This window comes from Equus quagga, unplaced genomic scaffold (genome assembly GCF_021613505.1).
Source record: "Equus quagga isolate Etosha38 unplaced genomic scaffold, UCLA_HA_Equagga_1.0 73442_RagTag, whole genome shotgun sequence".
NCBI lineage: Eukaryota > Metazoa > Chordata > Mammalia > Perissodactyla > Equidae > Equus > Equus quagga.
The window spans coordinates 6,994,449-7,021,249 of NW_025802777.1; the positions used below are offsets into that span (position 1 = coordinate 6,994,449).

At 47.0% G+C, this 26,801-nt stretch overlaps 1 protein-coding gene across 1 annotated transcript; it reads right to left on the bottom strand.

Moving 5' to 3' along the window:
* Window positions 1-26,269, bottom strand: LOC124234222 (chromatin assembly factor 1 subunit B-like). The gene is given in 16 exon segments (XM_046651467.1): window positions 1-1,127; window positions 6,171-6,293; window positions 7,272-7,366; window positions 9,006-9,202; window positions 9,204-9,438; window positions 10,252-10,420; window positions 13,144-13,235; window positions 13,331-13,400; window positions 15,995-16,088; window positions 17,363-17,447; window positions 18,828-18,924; window positions 22,418-22,521; window positions 22,908-23,025; window positions 24,599-24,731; window positions 25,178-25,370; window positions 26,253-26,269. Coding segments are annotated over 14 exon segments (1,707 nt in total). The 5' UTR covers window positions 25,304-25,370; window positions 26,253-26,269; the 3' UTR covers window positions 1-1,127; window positions 6,171-6,201.
* Between the last annotated feature and the right edge of the window lie 532 nt (window positions 26,270-26,801).

Genomic DNA, 26,801 nt, shown 5'->3' on the forward strand with positions numbered 1-26,801 from the left:
ACAACAAAATAGCATTTAATTATATAGAAAGTAATAAACATGAAAAATGTATTGCAAGAGACAATATACTACTTCCGTAACAACAGGATTAAAAATCCTTTCATTAAAAATACATTAGGTTAGTTAATAAACGTGATGGTGGAGTTAAGGGCTAGCAACATCGCCCCCAAGTGGCTTACTCGAGTACTCGTCCCATTAGGAATGCAAATTCATCACTTCCCTAACCTCCATTCACAATGAGGCAGGACCCCATGTGGGGAGCTAGGTTTGGGGGCGGCTTCAATAACACAGCATCCACTCATTCCTTTGACTTCCGGGGAGAAGCAGAGCGACGTTTGAGCCAAGTGGGAAAGTTTTCTTCAAGGTTCAGCCTCCTCTTGGACACTTGAATATGGATGTTCTTGATGAAATCAGTAAACTCAGAAGTATTTTAACTGCCCATCACTGGTTTATCTTGCAGACTTCACAATTCTCCAACCAGTCGTTCTCAGTGCTGGCTGCCCATTGAATCTTTCAGAGTGGTTTTAACATCTGTTGCCAATCTTCCTCTTTTTGCTTGAGGAAGAGTGTCACTGAGCTAACATCTGTGCCAGTGTTCCTCCACTTCATGTGGGATGCCACCACAGCGTGGCTTGACGAGCAGTGCTAGCTCAGCACTAGCTCACCTAGCCAGACCCGAACCAGCCAACCCTGGGCCACTGAAGTGGAATGTGTGAACTTAACCGCTACGCCACCAGGCAGGCCCCTATCTGAGAGTGTGTTTAAATGCATGTGCCCAGCTGGGTGTCTCTCCCATCCATGCAAGCTGATTCCCAGGTCTGGACAAAGCCTAGACTTGAGTTGGTTCTATTTTGTTTTGTTTGTCAAGTCCCACAGGTGACCTGGTGCACAGCCAGGCTGGAAAGCATGGTGCTGCCGGCTCCAGGTACTTGGTGGGTGGCAGGAGATGGGGAGAAGAGGGAGCCGTGGGGGAAAAGAAGACCTGCAGGGTGGACACCCTGCTCTGACTTTCTCCCAAGCAGGCATTTCTCCTCGGGCCTGCCAAGGATGCTGACCAAGGGTATACATATCAGGAGTTACTTCAAAGACTTGTTATTACACTTGAAACGCCTTTCCCAGGTCACGATCTGTGACAGAAAGAGACATCAAGTCATTTTGGGTATTAAGAGGGCCACTGTACTGACCCCACATACTCATTACTAAGCATTTGTTACCACGGCTTTACAAGGGGGAATACTTGTTGCTTCATAGCATCTCTCAGAGCCAAACCCTGAGTTAAAAATAGGACTTCTGGGGGCATCTGGGTTAGTGAGAGTATTTTTCTCTCCACGCTGACAAAGGCAAGATTCCAGGTGCAGAGGCCAAACTGAAGAAAACACCTTCCACAACCACCTCTGACAATTTAGCTGCTAAAACTGCCACAGAATTTGCTTAAAAGCAGGAAGTGGAAGATAACAGCTGGGTGATGTATAGCTACGCCTTCCATCTGGGATCAGAGCTGGACCAGACACTTACAATTCAGCAAGACTTCACTCCCACTGGAATATGACAGGGCACCTTCCCCACCCTGATTATAATTCCCACAGTGTTCAACCTCAGCCTGGCCTGGGCCACCCAAACCACATCCCCAGAGAATGTGCACAAGTGGGTGTCAGGCCGACTCCCAGAGGTGAGCATGAAGGGGCAAGGGAGGCCAAGTAGCTGATGGGGACCACTCCAACCGCAATGAGAGGCCACACCAAGCAGGGGGCTGCAGGCTGTCCTCCTGCCCCCATCACTCAGGGGTAGCCTCAGTCCAGGGGACCCCACAACACACAACTTACACATGGAATGCATCAGATACCTCAATTGAGAAGGATGTCTCGCTCCTGGAAAAACCCAGAACACCTGACGTGATTACTTTCTTCACCCTCTCCTTCGTTGTTTCGACCTTCTCGGAGAGGCCTTCCCTATTTTAAGTTGCAGCCCACTCTCCTTCCAGCTCTCCTACGGCCCCTCACTTCTGTTTTTTTTCATAGTCATCTTCTAATATATATTTGCTGTTTAGTTTATTGTTGGTCTCCCCCAACCGGAAGGCAAGCTCCAGGAGGGCGGAGAGTCCTCTGTTTTGCTCCCTGAGGAATCCTCCTGTACCCAGAAGGGGTCCAATAAACGTTTCTTGAATGAATGCTCAAATGAACGAAGAGATGAGCATTCATGTATTACTGTCATAATCCTCTCCCACCCCAATTTGTTGAATGATGCTCCCCTCTGGGTCTGGCCACCAGGGGCTGCAGCAGTGTCCAAGGCCACTCTGGCCAAGCCTGCTCCCTGAGCTTGGACAGGAACTTGGACCTCTCGGAGGTGGGGCTGAGCAGCCGGGGCCTTCAAGCTGAGGCAGATCCAGTGGGGACAGTGACCTCCAGTGGCCACGAGTGTTTGTGTGAACACAGGTGCCCTGTTACTTCAATACTGTGATGCACTGTATGATGACGTTTCAGTCAACAACGGACCACGTACACAAGCCTAGCTGTGTAGTAGGCTCGACCACCTGGGTTTGTGTAAGTACACTCTTCAATGTTCACGAGACAGAATCGCCTAACAACGCATTTCTCAGAACATGTCCCTGCTATTAAGCGACCAGTGACTCACGAGGGAAGGGAGGTGTGACCTGGTTTACCCTCCAGCCATTTTTTTTCTTAAAGATTGGTACCTGAGCTAACATCTGTTGCCAATCTTTTTTTTTTCCTTCTTCTTCTCCCCAAAGCCCCCCAGTACATAGTTGTACAGTCTAACTGTAGGTCTTCCTGGTTGTGCTATGTGGGATGCTAAGCATGGCTTGATGGGGGTGCCATGTCTGCGCCCAGGATCCCAACCTGTGAAACCCTGGGCTGCCGAAGCGGAGCGCACGAACTTAACCACTCGGCCATGAGGCCGGCCCTGCCTCCAGTTATTTAATTCCATTTCTCATTGTCCTTCTACCTTTTGTCTTAGCCCTCTCTCCTGCCAAAGGAGGGAAAGTCAAACTTCTTGGAGCTGTAAAACTTCAAGGCTGGCCCGGTGGCACAGTGATTAAGTTTGCATGTTCCACTTTGGCGGCCCTGCACACTGCTTGTCAAGCCGTCCTAAGGAAGGCATCCCACATATTAAAAAAAAAAAAAAAGTAAAGGAAGATGGGCACGGATGTTAGCCCAGGGCCAGTCTTCCTCAGCTAAAAGAGGAAGATTGGCGGCAGATGTTAGCTCAGGGCTAATCTTCCTCAAAAAACAGAAGAAACTTCTTCAGATGAAATAATATGTCCAACATCTGTCTCTCTGAGACACACCCGCCCCCCCGCCCCTCAGGTGAGAGGGAGCAGAGAGTGGAAAACAGCAAAATGACACACAAGGGAAGATGCAGGAGTGCCGGGAGACTCCAGGTGGGAAAGGGGGATGGGCCAGTCCCCACCCACTCCCACCACTTGAAGTTTCCAGAGCCAAGGACTCGGGACCCACGTTGTCTAAATGGACACTACACCTATTTTGTTAAGAAGGGTCAATGGCACCATTAAAGGCAGACGTGAGTGCTCAGCAAGGACAACAGAAGAGTCTGCAGGGGTGCAAAAACGAGTCAATGGAGGACTGGATGTGACTCACGCCCCTGCCCCTGTGGCACACCCTTTCTGACTCTTTCCGCCCCAGTGCCCTTGTCCTGGTGGACACCCTGCTTGGGGAGGCCCCCTTCACGATGGCTTGGGCCTGGTCACCCACTGTGGGCCCTGAGGAGGCCCCACACATCCCTGCCCACCGTGTGCCCGGGGTGTAACGGAGGCTTCACCCTCTCCTGCCCCCTCTCCTCACGCTGCCCAGACAACCCCACCAGCTCTCCTCCGTCAGACACACAGGTGAGGGGCAGACCCCGGTCCCCACCGTCACACTCCCAGATGCCAGGGAACGCACATCAGGATCTCCTGAGCAGTCTCGGCAAGCCTCACCTGCTTCTGGCCACCTAGCAGCAGGGATCCAGACCTGAGAGCAGAGCTGCCCGCGGTCCCCGGCCACACTGTGCAAAACACCCACACACCCCACCCAACGATGACTCCAGAATGGTGAGAAAGTTCCCTCAGACCTCGGCCATCTGTGGAGGGGATACTGGATACCGCCCCAGCTTCAGGCGGGGCTCCCTCTGCAGAAGGCTTCCCAGTAACCCACCGGGAGCGAAGCAGGCGGCATCGATCAGGACACTGACACACCATCACCTGGGCTTTTACTGCTGATTCTGTCATTTATATTCGAGGTGACAGCTGACGAAGGGGCAGGGAGTCAGGTCCATAAATACATGCTTCAGGCCAAAGGTGCGCCCTGCCTCCCCCCCTCCTGCTATTGCTGCACCAGAGACGGCTGTGTAGAACCGAGCATCACGCCTGACCAGGTGTGCAAGGGAGGCAGGCCCTCCCATTGAGAAGCCCTCATCACGCTGGTTTGCACAGGGGCCAACGACTACAAAATACACCTCACTCCAGCCAAAGGAAGCTTCAAACCATCCTTTTCTCTGAAAAGCGACATCTCCCACACACCATCCTTTTGGTTTGGCAGCCCTGGTAAAGGAGCTGGTTTTCTGCGATTCTGAACCAGAGATAAGCAAGAAAAAGCTTCCAGTGGGAAAGCATTTAACCAGAAGAGGCCAGATCCAGGGAAAGCTTTTCTTTTAGGATTTCCCAATCTTGGCTGCGCATCAGAATTAGTGGAGGAGCTTTAAGGGAATCTTGATGTTCGGATCATGCCCCAGACCAATCAGGCCAGACCCTCTGGAGGCAGAACCAGGCATCAGCATTTCTGTCGGCTTTTTGGGTAATTTCAATCCACCGGTTCAGATACTATTTGGCATTTTAAAATCTCTTCATAGTGAATGTGACCCACACCTGCATTATTACAGCTATGCATCTATTCACCTTCCAATTCTCTACACTGGAAATTATCCCCAGTTTGCCACTTTCCCATCTGGAAGGCAAACTCTTTTTCTGGTTAACCAGGTTGTGGATTAAGCAACAAATGGAAAGAAGCATCAAATTCTTCTCTTTTTTGCTGCTGAGTTGAATGAGAAAGGGCACATTCTTCCACTCCTCAGCCAGCTTCCTGTCAGAGACTTGATTGGTGGGTCCTGGACACTTTGATCTCTCTCAGATGGGAAGAAAGCCCGAGTAGAGAACCCTCATGACTCATCATGTTCATTAGGCCAAACTGACAGCCAGTGAGCATCACGAAATTCAACTCTAAGGCCCTTCTCAATGTGAAGCACCTGCGCAGTTTCTAAACCAGGTTCCAGCCAGTTGCCAGAGGACCACCAGCCCCTCAGTCACACGACGCAGGGTCCCTGAGCTAGGAGGAGGCTCCACGTGTGACTGCCTCCTCAGCCAACAGCAGCGCTTTATGTCTCACGTTTACGCCCAACAGAGAAAGAGAACAGGTCCTCGCCCCAGGGACCAGAGAAAGCAAAGGCAGAGGCGTAAACGGCTAAGTAAAGTTCCTTTTTTTGCTTTGAAAAATCAATCTAAAAAGTTAACCTATTTGGATACCAAATTCTATCTAAAGTAAAATCTCAACTATCTCCCTTTAAAAAAAAAAATTAGAACCATAGAAATGTTAAGAAGGAAATACGCCAAAACAGCAACAAGGGTTCCTCCTTGTGCTGAGATGACAATGAGTGATTCTCACCTCCAGCCTATTTTTTCCTACTTCACTCTACTTTTTAGAATGAGCATTATTACTTTTAAGATCAGAAAGCAAACATAACAAAGTTCCAAAAATTAATCAACTATTTAGAAGCTAAATCTAATCATCATTCATACACTCTAAAATTCGACCTTCTCCAATCACCTTCTCTGCTAATTCCAGCATTAGGATTCCACCCATAAAGTGTCTGTACCTCCATCCAAATATTTCAAGGGAAGATTTACTGATTTTCACACTAGATAATGGTGAACTGTTCCAGTTTCAGAAACTCATCAAAAAGAGGATTTAGTCTACTAAATGTTCACATCTCTGAGGTAAAAACGTATACTGAATACCAGATATTTCTGGAGAAAAACCACTGCTTGTGTATCTCCCGTTACAGAAATCGATTTACGAGTGTCCCTCAGGCTCCACCTGATGTCACTGGTCTCAGGTGTTTTCAGCCCAGGCCCCTTCCCTGTGGGCATGGGGGTCCCAGACCTGGCAGCCTTCAAGCACAAGACAGGTCTCCTCAAGGGTCCTGACCCTGGGGGCCTTCTTTGTGTTCACTGAGTCTGGGCCGCTTTGGCTCCGGAGGACTGCCCTGAGGGTCTCCAGGCATCTCTGAAACATTAACACACACAGGTTGGCAAGTAAGTGAAGACTTCTTTAAGAGCAGATGTTTACAAAACAACTTTTGTGCCCAGACAAGGCAGTGAACTGCCCGTCGAGGTCGTATATGGAAATAAGGGGAAGGATCTATACCAGTGGTTCTCAACCAGGGGCCATTCCGCCTCCCAAGGGATAGTGGGCAATGTCTTTTGTTTTTTTGTTTTGTTTTGTTTTGAGGAAGATTAACCCTGAGCTAACTGCTGCCAATCCTCCTCGTTTTGCTGAGGAAGACTGGCCCTGAGCTAACATCCATACCCATCTTCCTTTACTTTATATGTGGGATGCCTACCACAGCATGGCTTGCCAAGCGGTGCCATGTCCACACCCAGGATCTGAACCAGCGAACCCCAGGCCGCCGAAGCGGAATGTATGTACTTAACCGCTTCAGCAGCGGGCCGGCCCATGGGCAATGTCTAGTGACTTTTGTTTTTTTAAAGATTGGCATCTGAGCTAACATCTGTTGCCCATCTTCTTCTGTTTTTTCTTCTTCTTCTTCTTCTTCTTCTTCTTCTCCCCAAAGCCCCCCGGTATATGGTTGTACATTCTAGTTGTAAGTGCCTCTGGTTGTGCTATTGAGTGACATTTTAGAATGTCAAGAGTGGGGAGGTACCAGCACCCAGATCCTACAATCACAGGACAGCTCCCACAACAAAGAATTTTCCAGCCCAGATTGTCAGCAGTGCTGAGGCTGAGAATTCTGACTATAGCATCTCCTGGACGCACCATCGACCTCACAGTGAGGGCTTCCACCGGAAGGTCGTCTCCCCACTGAGAACAGTAGGCACCCAGTGAGTTTAAATGACGGGTCTAGTAAGATGCATCCTTGCTCCCTCAGAACTCACTTAAAATTAGGTGGTGTGAATTTCCAAAGGAACAAAAGAGAAGATATTCCCTCTTTAATTACATTAAACCAATAACAGCATAACTTACCTGATTGAACTTCTTCTGTGGCAGAGGTGGAAATTATACTGTTTGGTACAGAATTCAGTGGAGTGTCTGTCTTTAAGGGTATTAAGTTTATTCTCCTTGATTAAAAAAGAAGAAGAAAATGGGTACATGGCTCAATAGTGTCATAGGAATTGTTCATGTATACCAATTTCAAAACTAACCAAAGGAAATAGTTAAAATTTTCAGCTGATCATATCATGCAAGGCATTAAATATAATGTTGATGTGCCCACTTATGTAGTAACTAAGGATTATGTTCATGTACTACTTAAACTATCACATTTATAGTAGTCAACTTAGAACTTAACCAGTCATCCAAGAGTTTCAAAGCCCGTGTTTTGTTAATTACCAGTGGTATGCTGAACACCTGGCTGGATGCTGCATAGAAAAGGTCCTCAGACATTGTTTCTACTATGGACAGCTCCAAAACATAGATAATTCTTTTTTAAAATCACAGTCAACTTTCAACAACTATTATTTTTTCAAAAAAACGATTAAAACTGCAAGGAGCTTGCAAGAAATCAAGAGGGGAAAAACTTGAATGCCAAGAATATTTCAAAGAACAGCTTCACACTTGCTTCCCCCACCTAAAAACAAATAGGAAAATTAAAAAAAAAAAAAAAAAAAAAACCTTTGCTAGCCTGCGGAAAGAAATCAGAGACTCAAAAAGAGCCAAACACTACACCCAAGCCATGCTATGGATCTGCCGATGAAGTCAAGTGAACGCAACAGAAAACGTGAGAGACGACAGTGCCTCTATCATCTTCCGTCACCCCCACCCCAGGCCGCCTCCCAGTGTAGATTATCGGGAAGGTTAGAGGTGGAAGGACTCTGGAGAAGGCCTCATACAGAGTCGGAGGGGATAACTTCTCTCTCAGTTCCAAGGGAAAGGAAGCTGGAGGTTACTGCTGGGTGACAGGGGACTGTGTTAAGCAGTCCCGTCTGCAGCACCAGCAGGAACTCGGCCGTGTTAATGAGCAGACCGACGTGAACATGGAAGCACACAACTGGGGCATCACCTGGAGACTCTTGTTATCAGACCAGCCATACCACCACGAGCCAGTCTGCTGGACGGGACAAAACTTGCCTCAAGTACACCCTCCTTGGATTCCTACCTATTGTGAAGTGCTCGTTACTCTTCCAGGCGAGAGAACACAGATAAAGACTGGGGACAAGCTTCCTGCCTTAAGGGCCTTTTAATCTAACAGGGGAAACAGAGGTATAAACCCAACACCAGCTACTGAATGTGATGTGTTTGTGACAGAGAAAAGGGCTGAAGGGACAGCCAAATGGGTCTTTCAGGAGGACTCCAGTGTCACCCAGGGGAGCAGAGGTCCAGGGCTTCCCGGAGGCAGGCAAAGGCACAGAGGCTCCAGGGTGGAGTATGTCTGGGAACCCGACTTTCAGAGTCGGGCTGGAGATTAAGGCACACAGAGTGAAGGAGAGTGAGCGGCCACAGTTCTGGGTGGCAGGCTGCAACCAGTCCATCCACGTGCCGTGGACACGAGTCTGGACCTTATCCGACAGGTAGGAGACGGGGACCCACAGAGGTCTCCAAGCAGGGCAGTGGCCCTCTCAGATTTGACGTTAAGAACTCTCTCTGGCGGCAGTACGAGTACCTGCTGGGTGGAATTTCACCTACGAAAGGTTGGGGGCGCTCAGTCCGCATTTTGTGTTCAATTGCAATAACAATTTCCTCTTCCATCAGAAGTCTTACCGGGGTGTGGTCTTGCTCCAGGCCTGCAGTGTGTTCAGAGTGACCCTCCGGGACGGGTGGGCTTTCACATTCTGACTGCTGGGCTGCAGGCTCTTCTCCTCTGAAGATCCTGGCAAGGAGCTTCTGGCACTGGGAGCAGTCCCAGGGGTGTCCTTGGCCGCTGTTGAGGCTGGAGACTGTTTCACCTGAGGGGGGGGGTGTACCCGGACTGCTGGGGTCTTGGGTTCTGCTGGTGGGGGTTCCCTCTGCCAGCCTGGGTCCTGGCAAAGACCCCTGGGGTGTCTGGCTCTTAGTTTTCTTTGCTGTATCAGGAGTTCTCACGCTCAAAACTGGCTTCTCTTTCAAAGGTATTCCAAGTTCATCCTTCTCAAATGTCACGAATGAACAATAACCATCCGTGGAAGAAATGGCCAGGAAGGCCCCATCGCTGGACCTTTGTTCCCAAAATAGGAGAAAAAGTTAGAAACCTTACCAGAATCTACAGGCCACTCCTAACACTCTCATTACTAGTTAGAAAATGGAAATTCAAGCAAAATCACAAGCTTTGTTTGAAGGCAACAGTCAGGGAAAAAATTGTGACTCAGAAAGGTTTGTGCGAGCTCCTCACTCACTCTTTCCTTCCCCAGCCCACCTTCATCTTCGAAGGCACTGCAACATCTCTGCACTGTCGTCAAAGTCACCTGAATTAAGGTGAGATGATCTTTTTTTTCCCAAGGTAAAAAGAAAATTAAGAGAAAAAGAGCAAGAAGTAGATGGGGTGGGGGGGGGCCAGGCCTCGGCTGGAGCTCGAGCTGAGCCCAGCAGGCCGTGGAGTCTGAATGGGACCCGGGGCGCTGAGGACCTCATGCAGAAAGGCGAGTGCAAGGCAAGCCTCAGGATAGGCACGGTTCTGGGGCCCCTCCCTTTGTGAGCAGCAGGGGCTTCAGGTGTGGGCTTCCTCGTGGAGGGCCTGGCAAGATCCCAAATGACCAGGGAGCCCACGGGGCTGCCCTCAGTGTATGAGAATTAGACAAACCCCACAGGGCACAGTGCGCAGCATGAGCACCCACTGCCATTACAACAGGAAGCAGTGTCGCGGCAAATTAGAAGTGGTTTTCCTCCTCATGTTGATTCCCTTAAAAAAATTGGTAAATAAGGGCCAAAAAAGCCACCTGTAGTGATGACAGGCTCCCTGACCCAAGCGTCTCCTCCAGGGTAATGTGCATGGTGGCTCCCCCATCCCCCTTCCTCTGCCCCAGCCACTCACCAGGAAAGGTCACTCAGAGTGTGGTAATGTATATTAGACACATAACCAAAAGGGAACAGCTGCTGGGTGTCGTACAGGAGCACAGAGTCTTCGGATGCCACAGCAAACACCAAGCGGTAGGGCAGGCTCACCAGCTCCACACCTGCCTCCTGTGGGGGTCCGTCTGCATCTGGGGAACAGGGACAAAGAAAGGGAAGTGAAACAAGCGAAAACAGAGTTCCCAAAGGAAACAAATAAAAAAATTCCCCCCAGAAGCCCTCTTCCATGGGACATCAATGACATAATTTTACTAAAGACTAGTTTGCTATCTGCTTTACAAAAGAATTCAGTTCTATTATTTTATATGTGAATAAAGCAGAAGCATGCATGAGCCAATGAGGACACAGTGTCATGATCCAAGAATCACAGGCACCTGAGGTCCCAAAAGAAGAGAAAAGAAAAGATGTGGGAAAGAGGAGAGTCAACCTGAGGGGTCGCTTTCTGATAAGGAAAAATAAGAGTCTCATGGAAACATTTTATCAAGAAGCATTTTAACGCTCTTTCAAGTTAACTAAGGGGCCAGCCTGGCGGTGCAGTGGTTAGGTTTGCGTGCTCCGCTTCAGCGGGCCAGGGTTCACAGGTTCAGATCCCAGGTACGGACCTAGCACCACTTGTCAAGCCATGCCGTGGTGGTGTCCCACATAAAATAGAGGAAGACTGGCACAGATGTTAGCTCAGGGCCAAACTTCCTTACACACACAAAAACACTATATAGTCACAGCATCTTCACTCACATAAAGGATTAAACGTTAAAACAGCTTCTGCTTCAAGCCATGGAGTAACAGGTCTCAATTTACCCTCCCACCTGAAACTACTAAAATACCAGGCAAAACACATGAAACAACATTGTTTAAGACACTGACAATCAGGCAATGAAGGAAAGTGATCCCTGAGAGATGGGAAACAAACAAGGCGAATCCCACAGTTGCCTCCGCTCACTGCCTGGGGTTTCCAGGCCCAGCAAAGGTGGAGGGAGCCAGGCAGTGCCCAGCAGCCGCCCTGAGCTGAGAAGATGGAGCTGGGAGTCCAGGCAGGCCAGGGCAGCTGGGGCTCACGGGGTGGAGGAGCAGGGGCGGGAGAGCCACAGAGCCCTGTGGGGCCCTCGGAGTCTTCTGCTGGGCTCTCGGAGTCTTCTGCTGGGCTCTGGTCAGCACGAGCGTACGAGGAAATGACCCAAGGCCAGAGCAAGGACTACAGGAAAGAAAGAGCAGTCCCTGAAGCTCATGCATGGCCAGAAACAGTGTATGTCCCCACCAGCCAGGGTGGAAACCTCCCTGTTTCACGGGGTATCGATTAGGATCCTCAGAGGGCTCTGCCTCAGTCGTGGGGAAATCAGCCCCAATAAATGCTGCTGTGATTGCACCTAACAAAGCCCAACAACAAGACCCATCGGAAGCAAACGTTTCCAGGGCCAGCCCGGTGGCGCAGTGGTTAGGTTCGCACGTTCCACTTCAGTAGCCTGGGATTCACTGGTTCAGATGCTGGGTGCGGACATGGCACTGCTTGGCAAGCCATGCTGTGGCAGGCGTCCCACATATAAAGTAGAGGAAGATGGGCACGGATGTTAGCTCAGGACCAGTCTTCCTCAGCAAAAAGAGGACTGGCAGTAGTTAGCTCAGGGCTCATTTTCCTCAAAGAAAAAAAAAAAAGAAGCAAACGTTTCCAAAAAGCTTCACTGCATCCCAGAACAAAGCTCAAGAATATCTGTAAGAATAAAATATATCCAGCATCCACTAAGTAAAATTCACACTGTCTGACACCTAATAAAAAATTACCAGGCATGCAGAGGAGCAGGAAAATATGACCCACAGTGAGGAGAAAAAGAATCAAAACCAACCCTTTGTACACAAAGACATTAAAAGAGTTAGTATATGGGGTCGGCCCCGTGGCCGAGTGGTTAAGTTCTCGCGCTCCACTTCGGCGACCCAGGGTTTCGCTGGTTTGGATCCTGGGCGCGGACCTAGCATTGCTCATCAGGCCACGCTGAGGGGCGTCCCACATAGCACAACCAGAGGCACTCACAACTAGAATATATAACTATGTACTGGGAGAGTTGGGGAGAAAAAGGAGAAATAAAATCTTTAAAAAAAACTATTTCACATGCTCAAGCAGCAAGAGGAAAGATGGAGCATGTTAAATAGAGACATGGAATATGTAAGAAGGACCCAAACTGAACTTCTAGAGATGAAAACTACAACATCACAGACAGAAAATACACTGATGGCACCAAGGGCAGATTACACAAAGTAAACAGCATCAGTAAGATGGGAGGTACTTTCAAATGGCCTAAACATGTGTAGTTGGAGCCCCCGAAGAGGAGAGAGAGGGGGTGACAGAAAAAATGTTTGAAGAAATAATGGCTGAAATCTCCCAATTTGATGACTATAAGCTCATATATCTAAAAAGTTCAATGAACCCCAAACACAAGAAACGTGAAGAAAACTACCTCAAGGCACATCATAATCAGACTTGCTTAAAGTCACTGATAAAGGGAAAAATACTAAAAGCAGCCAGTGGAGAAAAAAAATTAAAAAACAAAAATCCAATTCATACGTTATTTTATGGCAAAAGAAATCGATAATGAATGACATTCAACCTGGTTTGGTAGAAAAACAATACTAGTACTTTTATTCCTGTAAAGTTGCTTTAAGCAAAGACAGTGTATTTCAGACAACGCAAAAAAACTGACACACAGTTTGGAGACGTCAGCCTTTGTTCCAGCTCTTAAGAGTAACTAAAATGAACCAAACCCACATACTCACCTTCCCCACAAGTCAAAATCCAAATCACCATCCCACCTGGTGACCTGCCCCAGAGAGAAAACATAGCACAGCCCCTGCGCTTCCAACGTACCTGTTTCCACCCCCGGCCTCAACTCAAAGTAGACGGGACAGCAGCGAACAGCAAGCGTCGCTTTTCCAGGACACGGAAGATGAGCAACAGGCCTGAAAGATTGACCATGGTTTTAGGAAGAGGCACTGTTACTCAACGAAAGCAAAAAGAAAGGGGAGACATTTCAAACAGGTCTTCAAGTGCATACCTTTTAAGATTTTTCCTGGAGAAAACATAAGTGGTATTCGTTACATTTTCACCAGACTCCACGCACCCAGCTGGGAAGGCAGAGGAAGGAAGGAGGAAGAGGAAGGGAAGACTGTTTCATTACACAGTTCACCAGCAAAAACCCAAGAGCAATCAAGTATTTGTAAAATATTTTCCCCGATAGATGTATTCCCTGGACAATGTTTTTGTGACGGAGGACAAACGCAAACATCCCGTCATAGTCTGGGCTCAGCCCTTACACCACTTCCAACCGTGTGTCATCTCACCTGAGGGGCTCGGCCGCCCCAGAGCCGCTTCCAGGCCTGGGCAGCAAGAACACAGAGCGGGGAGCCCTTGCTCCAGAAGCCCTCTGAGAGTCCAGCCAGCTGCTGCTGCTGAAGCCCTGTGAGGAGCTGCCGCAGCTCTCTCCCTGGATTCCGACCTCGGCTGCCACTCAAAGGCTGAGACTCGGGCCTCTTCCCATCTGCCTGATGGAGCCAGGAGGCTGCCAGGAGACCTAGCCCTCTGCTGAAATCTCCAGCCAACTGCAGAAGCGGACTTTGCTCTGGGGAGTGGCCCACATCTGACAGCTAGTCTACACTCACCCTGGGATGTACTTAAAGCAGGTCAGACCTCGTCCGAGAACGACTGTCAAACACAGCTGCTCTTGGAAACGTCTCCCTGCTTTATGTTAATATGTCTTCAGACACATACGCACATATATAATCTTACATGTGAGCACTTCATATCGACTGGGGAGGGCAGTCGACAGTATCAGTAGTCTTTCTTTTCTCTCCCCATCTCACCCCATCCTTCCATCCCCAAGTAATCCATTTGAACAAACCATGACGTCATTTCTGCATTTCCTCCCTGCTCACATAATCACTCAATGTGTTAAGACTCAATTGCACGTACACTCATATGGTGAGGTGTTTTTAGTCTGTTTTACAAAATGGGGTGTTATTTACACTTTTCCTTATTTTGCTTTTCTCAGTCAGTTACTCATGAAAGTTAACTTGCACAGCACTAACATTCTTTTTTTAGTAGCCGCCTAATATTCACTGGTATGAAAATACCATTTCATTCACCCAACCTCCGTTAATGAGTATTGTTTTGTTTTTGTCTTTTTACAACTACAAACAATGCTTGCAATAAACACCCTTACACGTATACTCTTACATACTATGTTTTCATTTCTTAAGGAACTGAGTCTCAGATGAGGAACAGATTGGCTGAAGGGTAGGTGCATTTAATGGTTAGCAGACTACTTTCCAAAAAGGCTCTCACAATTCTTATTCCCATAGCAACACCCACATTCCACATGCTCATCGGCAATAGATATTTTCACTTTTTTCCAGTCTGAAAAGAACAAAGAGATACCTAATTGTGCGTCACTTTAATTCGTATTTCCCTATTATTGAGTTTCTCAACCTTTCTCCATGTGTGCTGAACACGGAGATTTGTTCTTCTGTGAACTGCCCTTTTGTGCTCTTCACTCATTTTATTTCTTCTGGGTTTTTCTTTTCTTCTATTTTTTGTTCTTCTTGTCAATTTGGAAGAGTCATTGTATATGATATACATTAGTTTTCTGTCTCCTGTATCCTAAACATTATTTTCGAGTTCCATCATTTGTCTACTGATTTTACTTTCTGTATTTTTGCTATACAAAAGTTCTACAGCCAATTATAGTCAGATAGGGCTATCATTTAAGAGCTTCTGGGTCCCCATTCCTAGAATGTCCTCCTAGATTTTCTTGCAAGAGATTTACATTTTTACTTTTTATATTTAAGTACTGAATTCACCTGGGATTTATTTTTTATACATAAGTTAGGGGTCCAATTTAATTTTCTTCCACACAGCTGGACATCCCAGCACCATTCACTCAATAATCTATTTTTCCCACAGAAATACCACCCAGGTCATATACTAAATTCCCTTCTATCCCAGCATCTATTTCTGGATTCTCTGTTCTGGTCCACTAATCTATATGTTTATTCGTATACCAATACCATGTTGATTTGATTACAGTAGCACTCCAGTATCTTCTGACATCTAATCAGGCAAATGCCTGCTCAAGTATCACTCTTATTTTTCATACTTTTTTTGACTATTCTTCAGCATTTATTCTCCTAAACAAAGCTGAGACGTCATCAAGTTAAAAAAAAAAAAAAAACCTCTAGTGAGATTCTAATTGGAAATCAATTAGTATGTTAATTTTTAGAACATAAAATATCTTTCCATTTGTTCAGAACTTGTTTTATAACCTTCAATATGACCTTCTAGTCTTCTTCATAAAGGCTTTGTGCCTTTCTTATTAAATTTTTTCCCATGTAGTCCCATGTTTTATGGGTTTTGCACTATAATGAATGGAATCATTTTCTTTTTTATGTTTCTAAGTACTTATTATAGTGTAGAAGATAAAAGTTTTTATGTATTTCACAATATCCAGCCACCTATTAATTTTTTTTATTCTGATAGTACTTTTTAAATCTCTTGGATTTTCTAGAAACATAATCCTATCACAAAGTTTGCTCTCTTCTTTTCCAATCTTTGTAACTTCGTTTTCTCATTTTCCTGCACTTGTTAACCCCACAGAGAATAATAATGGTGATAGCAGGCACCCATCTGGTACCCGATTTTAAATGAAAACCTTTGGTAAACACACCTGGTGTGAGGAGCAGAGATCCATCAGGAGTAAAACTCAATCTACGAAAGAACGACTTCATGCTGTCATCATGAAACATCCGGTAACTTCTTGCCTGTGGTATACAAAGTTTAAACATTATTCCAAATCTTTACATTCACAATAAAGGCTTATCAATTCCTACATTCTTTTCTTTACACATTGTCATTTATTCCTGACATAATAAATGAAACTGAAGCATATTACAAATCAAATAATCCAAGACTGCGAGAGTAATCATTCATGAACTGATCACCCATTTTTTTAAGGAAAGATTTAAGTGTGTATGTGTATGTGTTTATGTATACGTATATGTGTTTATGTGTTTCTACAATTAGTTAAAAAAAAAAAAACCTGTGTAAGAACACACACGACACTGTCATCAGTGGTTTGTCTGGAGAATGAGCCTGGAAGAAAGCAGCAAGATGACTAGGAGCCCTCTGCTTGTTATCTGTGTGTATACATTTAGAATTTCCAACTGAATGAACACTTTTTAAAAAGAAACAGTCAGTTATTAAACTGGCAATCATATTATCTTTTCAAACAACATTTCTTGAACACTATGTGAAACCATTCACCGACACTTTATAAACATTAGGCATTTGATTCTAAAGAGCCCAAGGAACCACTACTCCTCCTACGGGAAGCATGTGGCGGCTCTGTGCTGGCCGGCTCGAGGGCCACACTGCCTCAGTCTGCAGCCCCAGGACTGGATTCACACCACGTCTGTCTTTTGTTCCAGTAACTGATTTGCTCCCTTTCACCTCAGTGGCTGCCTCAGTAGTCTTGATTCCTCTAGCACCAGGTCCTATTTTCATTAGCTAGTTCTTTCAAGGGTCAAAATCCTTCTTATTCCTGAATACCAGCCCAAAGCCTGGGTCCCTGCGGTCTGCTACCAGAGTTCTCTATCTACTTCCCAAGACGGTGGACTGCCTGTGGCCAGACAACCCCATGCTCAACTCCCCTGCCTTCCTGTGGCCTAGAGCTGGGATCCTCCCAGGTCGGTAGTGCTCGACCCTTGCTGCACCTCAGAATCCCAGAGGCCCTGCCTACCTCTAGCCAAGTGAATCATATCTCTGAGGGTAGGGCTCAGGTGACTGCACAGTGCAACTAGGGCTGGGAACCACTATCCTCCATGATCAGCTGTCCCCCAGCCCCCAGATGTCCCTGTTTCCAGACAGACCAGCCCTCCACAGTAACTGAGGCTTGACTGTCTGAGAGGAAGTCTTATTGTGGTTCTGGCGTGGGGTCCTGGAGACCAGTGATTTAGCTGCAAGACACGAAGGAGCTCATGACTTCCTAAGTATCAACTAAAGTCCTGCTAAAATGAAACGTCAAAATATGGTATACCTCTCCTTCAGCCCCTATTCCAGACAGCATCTTTGAAACATTAAAAGCCACACGCTTCTTCTGTGTGCTGTACACCCTCAGGATCCTAAATAAAGAAGAAAAGTCTGATTTCTCTCTTCTAGTAAATGAATTCTGTTTCACATAGAAACAATTTATTACCAACACTGAAGACTGTTTACATAATTGTCAGCCTGCAAAACTGTTTACCAATGACTTTCACACTTAACTGAGTAGTTATGACAGAAGCAAGTATTAACGACCTAGAGGATATCACTAATGAAGTGGAAAGCAGTCATCATTTCATTTGTCACAGAATGTTTCAACTTCTCAAGTAAGATGTACTTCAGGCCTGGACTGATTTTTCAGGTCTTGGACATTCAGCCCAGTGGCAATTTGTTTATTTTGTGTTAAATGGTCTTGCCCTGAAGAATTTACAAGAGTAAAGAAAACCCCAGCAGGTAAATTTGGTTGTTAGTAATTCGTATCATTCCCACTAGTTATCAGATTGTTTCCCTCCTAATTGCCTGATTAAAACAGGGATGGATATCAGAAAATAAATGACACCTGGCATATAACACAAGCATCTATGAAAAATAAACAGTAACTCTTCCATATTGCTTTCATTCCAGGGCCATCTGAAACTAAATTTGCTATAAGTAAAAGTAGTTGGGGGGGCGGCCCAGGGTTTCACCAGTTCAGATCCTGGGTGCGGACACGGCACCACTCACCAAGCCATGCTGAGGTGGCATCCCACATAGCACAACCAGAGGCACTCATAGCTAGAATCTACAACTATGTACTGGGAGGCTTGGGGAAGAAGAAGGGGAAAAAAAATGATTGGCAACAGATGTTAGCTCAGGTGACAATCTTAGAAAAAAAGTAGGTGGATAAGTATTCAAAAGGACTATTTTGACTGATAAGTAATATGTCTGACACCTGATTTTTTTTTTTCCAATTCTTTGTTCTAGGAATGCAATTAAATGCAATTATACCAGTAAACACAGCAATAAGACCTCCCTTCAAAAAGGACAAAATATTTTATTTCTATATTAACTTAAATGAAGTCATTAAAATCACTCTAATAGTAAACTATAATCAAAAAATGAAATAAATAGTCCAAGCCTACCACTAGGTACCTCTTCTTGCTTAAGTCATATTTATAAGAGACTTTTTCTTTAAAAATTGCCCTTGAAATTCAAATGTAATTCAAAGCTCTTTCTGCTTTCATTCACCCATTCAATAAAGATTTACTAAGGGCTAACTTTGCGTGAGGCACTTGCCCTAATTAGCTTCCGACTTCTTATTACGTTGTAAGAATAACAGTAAAACAAAGGCTTTATATGAAAACAGGAACAGAAGAATCAAAGCTATACTATGGTTTATATTGGTTAAGTTGTGATAAAAATACCTCTACAGAAAATTTCAAGCAAACAGAGATGAAGACAACTCGCCAATTACAACGTACCTGTCACAGCTTAGGGTAGCAACATACTGACCCAAAGGATCCCAGGTTATGCCTTGCACATAACTTTTATGTTCGTTAAAAATTGAGATCTTTTGTCCTACAAATAAAGCACACAACAGCATTACAAAAACCTACTCAAGCACAAAGGGCATAAACTACAGTTTAAACACTATTCCCTTTCTACCATTCCACAATTCAGCAGGCGGTCAGTGAGACACTCTGTAGCTAACCCTGTGACAGGCTCTGGGGACAGAAAGATGACTTCACACAGTTCCCACTCCCCAGGAGCTCACAGCTTTGTGGCAGAGACGGACCCATGGACAGGCAAACACACTGCAACATGATATAGAGGAGATGGGCAGCGAACAAAGCCGGGGTGAGGGTCTGCAAGGAGATGAGCTCGGAGTTCAGTTCTCCAGGTCAGGCAGGATGAGGGTCAACGAAGGGGAGAAGAAGGTATTCTAAGCAAATCCACGGGGTAAAAGCTTGGGCACACGGAGCAATAAGTCACTGAGAACTGCTAACATGTAAGGTGCGAGTCCAAGGAGGGCAAGACAAAGAGGAAAGGTGGGATGTCACAGAGACCTTTGTGGACAAGGAAAAGGCTCTGTGTATTCAAGATGTGGGCTAAGAGGAACACACTTCAGCAAAATCCTAAGCTGGGAAGTGATCTGCATCATAAAGATGAAACTGAAGTTTCCAAAAGTGTACAGACCAGGTGAGAGATGAGGGCCTGGAACAGGGCAATGCTAATAGGGATGGAAAAGGAACTTTGAGGGAAATATTTGGAAGATGAAACCAGTAGCACAAACGATTAGCTGGATAAACAGAGGAGGGAGTTAGGAAGCCTTGGCCATTTTTAAAAAAAACAAAATCCAAAACCCTCTTCTCTGCGAGTGGTCTACACTCACTCACTCATTCACTCTCCAACTGTCTCCCTTGCATTCACTCAACCTGCTGCATTCAGTCCCCACCCCCCACCAAAACTGCCAGGGACCTGGAGACGGAAAACGGAACGCACAGGTGCCAGGCTAACGGTCCCGCCCTCTCTGCTCCACCTGACGTCCTTCAAACTCTCCTCGGGGAGTCTGCTAAGATTAAGGGGGCTGGGGTTAACAAGAGGGCTTACAGAGAGAGCTGTGGAGGTTTGGGGGAGCTACTGAGAGAACAGGAGGGGGGTCTCACCTCACAAGTGAAAGGGGATGGGGGACACTGAGACCCCACCCGAGGCTGGTGAGGACAATCTGTAGTGGCTCAGTCTGCAGGGTGGCGGGTGTTTAACCAGCTGGGCTCAGCCCGGGACCAGGAAACTAAAAGGGGCATTGTAACCCTGTCCCAGGTTGGGGTTTGTCTTGATGGGTAAGATGGAAGAAAAGGGTTCAAGGGAATTGACAAGGTTAATAAATGATCATCTTTGCGAGCAAGCTGGACAGAGGAAATAACAGAGGCCAGGAGGGGCTGACAGACCAGGAAACAGGGAGCTCAGGGAACCCGAGGGCTCTAGGAAGAAAAGGAGCAGGAAGTAAAGGTGGTGAGAGAACTGAAGGCGAAGGTTCTGGTGGGAGAGCGGGACACCTGACTTAAGATGTCACCGACAGAGCAGTTAAAACCACGGAAGTCTTCAAAGAAGCCCAGCTAAGAGAACTGTGGACCGACTGCCTGACAACTCTGGATTAGGCAAAAGTTCTTTTGAAAAAGGCTATCTTGAGGATTAGGACTCAAACGTTGGAGGAATTAAGGTGATGGGCACTAGAACATGTGAAATTCACAACACGTGAAATTCCTTAAATAAAAATTTACTGACTTTAGGGGTCAGCCCTGTGGCCGGGTGGTTCAAGTTCTGCAACTCCGCTTTGGCGGCCCATGGTTTGCAGGTTTAGATCCTGGGTGCAGACCTACTCCACTCATCAGCCATGCTGTGGAGACATTCCACATACAAATTAGAGGGAGACTGGCACAGATATTAGCTCAGAGCTGATCTTCCTCAAGCAAAAAACGAGGAGGACTGGCAACAGATGTTAGCTCAGGGAGAATCTTCCTCACCAAAAAAAAAAAAAAAAAAAAAAATTATTGACTTTAAAAAATTCTACCTATTTTAAATAAAAAAAAAAAAAAAGCCCCCCCCCCCCCCCAAAAAAATGACAGATCCAGCATGTGACACTGACTTCCACACTCCCTGCCAAAACTGCTCCTTCCCCACCATGTCCCTAATCTCAGGAAATGGCACCAATATTCACCTGGTTATTAAAAAGCATGGCGTTATCACTAATGCATCATCATCCTATCAGCTTTTTCCTCAAATTATATCCTAACCAAACCCCTTCTCACCCCTTTCATCACTAGCACCACAGCCCAAGCCATTATCACTTCTCTCCTGAACTACTTCTATAGCACTAGCAGGTTCCCTCTCTTCTCTTGTGTTCTCCAAAGATAGACTTGCCATGTGCCACCCAAGGACATCTTTTTAAAACATAAATAAAATCAGGTTACTCCACCGCTCAAAACCCTTCAGCAGCATGCTGTCACACTTCGGATAGAATCCAAACCCTTTCCACAGGCTACATTAAACCTGTTTGCACATTCATCTGACATCCCACTAGAATGCAGCCACTTTGTTTCTGTATTTTACCACTGCCCGAAATAGTGCCCAGCACGCTGGCAATGTTCAAGGTGACTACAACTGGCTTCAGGGGGCACTGGATGGAGACTGTCCCAAGGAGGCAGAAATGATCCAGGACAATGGCCAGATCTGGGGTGGAGAGGAAGACAGTGACACTGGTCCTCTGTTTTGCTGAATGTCGGGACTGGTTAGAAAGAGTGTGAGAGATGAGGCAAGAGAGAGGGTGGTTAGGTGGGTGGCACAGAACTAGAAACAAGAGAGGCTTTTACAGAGAGAATGAAAAGTGGACTGGCGCAGCGCTGTGGCAGGAATGCCCCTCCACCTCCGGACTCCTGCCAGGGCACCTGGGGGTGGGAGAACCGGCAGCCTGCACGTGAGAGCAGAGGAGAGCAGGGGGTGAAGGAGAACACATCACGCTGGAGCAGAGGACTGCACGGCTGTTAGGCAACAGTCACCACTGGCTTTTGGCATTTCACTGCTATTTTTATACTGCTACAACTTCTCACACGTCTGCTCTCTCCCCAACTAGAGAACAGGATCTCTAAAACCTGCAAAATGTCCCTGGCTTTCCTTCATCTCCTAAAATGGAAACTTGATCCTACCTACCCCATCAATGAACACGCAATGCTCCATTAACAATAATGACTTGCTAATCTCCCTGAGATCCTAAGCTCACGAAGGCAGGAATCAGACCTCGCCCCTCATGTCTGCATCCCCAGGATGTGAGACTCACCTTGCTTCAGCACCACTAACTCATGACACCACTGCTAAGCCTCATGCATTCTGGTTGGGGCCCTTAAAACTGAGCTGGATCCACGGCATATGAGGCTAATCTCTGACCTGTTGAGGCAACCACCTACTTTAGTTCACTAAAGGAACTCTTCTTGTTGCCTTTAAAGGTAAAGCAGGGGAGGTTTTTTTAGACACAGAATATTCCTTCCCCTGATAACAACAAAAACGTATCAGCTACCTTTACTGACGTCCCATATGATGGCTGTGTTATCCACAGAGGCAGAAGCCATTAAATTCCCGTCAGTTGCCCAGCAAATATCATACACATCTTCCAAGTGGCCCCTAGAATCCAAAGAGGAAAAAGCGGAGAAGAAGCAATTCTTGTCTCAAGGAAGGAAAAACTATCAAAAATTTAAAGGCAAACTCAGGGACCTTACATTAGAATGGGATTCTAGAAATTTCCACCAGAACTTCATTAGCCATAATTATAATACACTATCTTCAAGGATATCTGCTTCTTTAAAAGTGATTCAGTTTTACTAAGAAAAATTTTATAGCAGAAACTAAGAAAATCCATTTCAATCATGTTTTTATCTTTTAAAACTATTCTCTTATTTCTGTCTTGCGTAAGTAAAAGTTTTAAGTTAGATATAAAAGTCAAAATGCATATCAGTCAAATGCACTCAGATGGTAAAGATGAATCAGGGCCGTGGTCCCTCCCACATTACCTCAGGGTTTTTACGACAGTCCAGTTCTCCTTATTCAGCTGAGCCTCATCCTCATCCTGAAAACCTATCTGTTCTGGCTCCTTGTTATCATTCACCTTCCACAACAGAATGACAGCATCTGTGGAGCAATTCAATCAAAGATAAGCCAAGCTTTATTGCACACCTCTTCATTTCTGGAATTTTAGAGTATTAAAAAATATTTATGTTGTTCAAATAGACACTATGGCCATGATGATTTACTTCTAAGAATTAGGACAGGAAAAGCAGGTTTGCCTTTGAAGTAAAACAAAATCAAACTCATACCAGATCAGAGCTATGCAAAAGTCACCTTAAACAGAAGGGTCTCAGGCTAGCAAAACGCCACCACAAAGCGACTGACTACATTCACAAATCTAGAGGCCTAACCTATAAATGGCTGAATGGAAAAAAAAAAAACAACAAACAGCCACCAACGCGAGGGCTGGCAAATGGTTCCTAGCTGTGTAACCTTCAGCAAGTTACTTACCATCTTGAGGCCTCAGTCTCCTCCCCTGTGAAATGGGAATAATAACAGTATACCTCCCTCATAGGGTGGTTGTGAGGATGAAGTGAGTTAATATGCATAAAGCACTTATAACACAATGCCTGGCACATGGTAAGCCCCTAGATGTGTTAGCTATTATCATCACGGAAGTATCAGATGCCATAGCCTGACATCATCGAGCGTCTGAGTGCTCCATCCCCCCACACTGACTCCATGCCCACCACATAACCTACTGACCGTGACTCAGCTTCCCTTTCAGGAACACTCATCGGAGGAGACTGGATGAGCCCGCTGTATGGACACATGCGTTCTCATTCCAAGTTAACTGCGATCCTGGTTGTGTACCTTACTCAGGGAGCTTGGCTGAGATGAGACCAGCCCCGACAGATGGACAGTCTCCACGTGCTGACTAACAGCAGGTGTCTGGGCCTCCAAGGCCAAAGACTTTGCAAAATGACTGCTGCCCCATGCAACCTCACAGAAGACACTCTGCCAGCCTCCTCCAGGGGATGTTGCTACTACACACACACACTCACTCTCTCTCTCTCTCTCTCTCTCTCTCTCGACACCACGGCACCGAACTCAACCATGTCTCTTTTCCTCCTTCTAACAAAATCTGAGATTTCTGTTTTATTTTGTACCGATTTCTAGACTGTACTAATGTTAAAACACGGTGAAAAGATTTACTTTGTCTGTACAGTTTTACGCCATTCAAGCACAAGCAAAAAATATGAATCAATCCACTTCCACGGAACAAATATAATTTATAGCGCCACTTAGATGATACTCCCTAAGCCAACTAATTAATTAATTACACAGAGACACGGAACGGACTGTGATCACTACAGAAACTAAACTAACAATCACACTAGGCCAGAACAGCTGCCTTGGGACTCTGACAGAATGGCAAGCACCTTCCTACTTGTTTCCAAACAGTCCAGTGGGAGCAAGCAGGAAAGGGGCCATTCTCCAACGGGTCTCAGTTTAAGCTTGCTGTCCTCTATCCGCTCACACTCGCCAGAATATTTTACTAAACTACCTAAATGGCAGATTCAGAGAGTCAAGCAACCTCTAAAATAAAAAAGCTATCCAGCTCAAATCTCACTATTTAACATGAGACACACAGGGATCTGGTTTCTAATGAATTCTGAAGTACAACAATACTCACCATCTCCTCCTGATGCTAAAATTTCCCCATTTGGAGAAAAACGCACCACATTGACCGCTTTGGTATGGCGAGCAAGATTGGACAAGAATTCCACAATGGCCTTTCCATCTGGTCCTTTTTCTACCTTCCAGATCTGTCGATAGCAAAACATTCATTCAGAGAAACACATAGTGAGCACCTACCATATTGTGCATATTAAAACAACCCTACGCTTATTTTCAGGAAGAAAATTTAGTTCTTCCTTTGCAACGTAAAAGGAAGGGACTTCTATCTGAAACATAAACCAATAGTCCCATTGCCTGTTATCCTCCCTCCTTCTAGTGCATATTGTTCTCCAATAGGAACCTGGTTCAGGATTCCAAAATAACGGGCATCCAGTTACATCACCGTGTGGAACATTACCCAGCGAAGAAAGCCGCTCTCTTTTGCTTTCATTGATCACTCAAGGCCCTGAGAATTTATCCCTCTGGGCTAGATGAGGAAGTAGCTGGAATTTGTTGACATTCGTTTTAAATCAAAGAATGAAGAATGCTGATTCAATAGTGCTTGCCTGTGCCTTTCTGTCTCCGCCCCACTTACCCGAACAGTGGTGTCCACCCCTGCGGACGCCAGTCTGTGGATCCTCCCGGCCGTGCCATGCTGGAAGTCCAGGCTGTACACCGGCTCCTTGTTGTGCCAGGCTATTTCGCAAGTGATGACTTTCATCCTCCTGTGTCTTGAAGCGGCAAAAATAATTCCTCTGGCACTGTTTTCTCCCAAAGACAGAGGAAAGCTGAAAAATCGTTGGTAATGAAATGAATATTATAGCAGGAAAGGTTTATTGAACACTTATTCCGAGCCAGACACCCTGCTAACCATTAAAAGCACACGCTGTATCGGGAAAGGATGTTAATGCTGACCTCTAACATTACACCTTGCAAGGTCCACCTAAAAGGCTTCGCTGAGCCGTGGCTGTTTATTCTCCTGCTACGTCCGGAAAAACAAAATGGAACACTCAAGGCAAGAGATCAAGGGGCCGGGCCAGCTGCCCGACTGCCTCCGGGGCGCCTGCCCCGGGCAAAGGGCCGCCTAGAGGAGGGGACAGCAGGAGGAGGGGGCTGCCTGGGGGAGGGGCCTGTAGGAAGAGGGAGCTGCGGCAGCCCCGGGGAAAAGGGGCTGTCTGGGGAAGGGGCGGCCTGGAGGAGGGGACTGCCCGGGGGAAGGGACTGCAGGAGGAGGGGACTGCAGGAGAGGGCAGCCCAGGGCAGAGGGCTGCAGGAGGAGAGGGCTGCTCGAGGGAGGGGGTTGCCAGGGGGAGGGGGCTGCTCCGGGGAGGAGGCCGCAGGGATTGGAGGCCGGGCCGCGGCGGACCCCCTCCTTCCCAGGGGCGGGGCTGCCCGGGGCAGGGGGCCGCCAGAAGGAGGAGACTGCCCGGGGGAGGGGACCCCCCCTTCCGAAGCCGCACGGGACGGGGCGCTCGGCCCGGAAAGCCGCGACCCGGCCTGGCGGGATGGAGGCCGCGCGGGGCCTGGGCCCGGACGGAGACCGGCCTCCTGAACGCGCGCTCCTCCAGAGCTCTCCCGGGCCCCCACGGCCCGCCCTCAGAGAGAGCCTCTCGCCTTAGCGGGGCCGGGAGACCCGGGGGCCGCCGGACCCAGCGCCGGGGAAGCCGTACCTGAAGGGACGCGGCAAGTCAGCAGCGCCGCCACCTCCCGCCGCCGTGCGCGCCGCTTCCCGCGCGCCGCAGGCCACGCCTCCGCGTGGGCGGGGCTCCGTGGACGCCCCACCTCCTCGTGGGCGGAGCCACAGGCCGCCCCGCCCCAGCCCGGAGGCAGTGGGTGGTGCAGCGCCACTGAGTCGTCAGAATCACTAATTCCCTGCTGGACCGACGCACGGGTGGAAGAATGGGTGAGTTCATCAATCCATTAGTTAAATCACGTTTTACCTTGTTGATTCATTCTTTTAGCAAATATTTACTGAGCATCTGCTATGTGCTGGACCGTATGCCCGCGCTGGATACACAGTGGCGAGCGAAGCTCAGACTTACCCTCAGGGAATTTACAGTCCAGGAAGGGAAAAGAAGAGCTGTCCTGTAAGACTGGTGGGAGGCTGTAACTCTGAAACCTGACCAAGACTACCAAGTGTTTCACTGGTATAGCGAATATTTGAGAGCTGTAACCTGTATCAGGCCCCGTTTTGGCCTCTAGAGTTTCAGTCATCAATA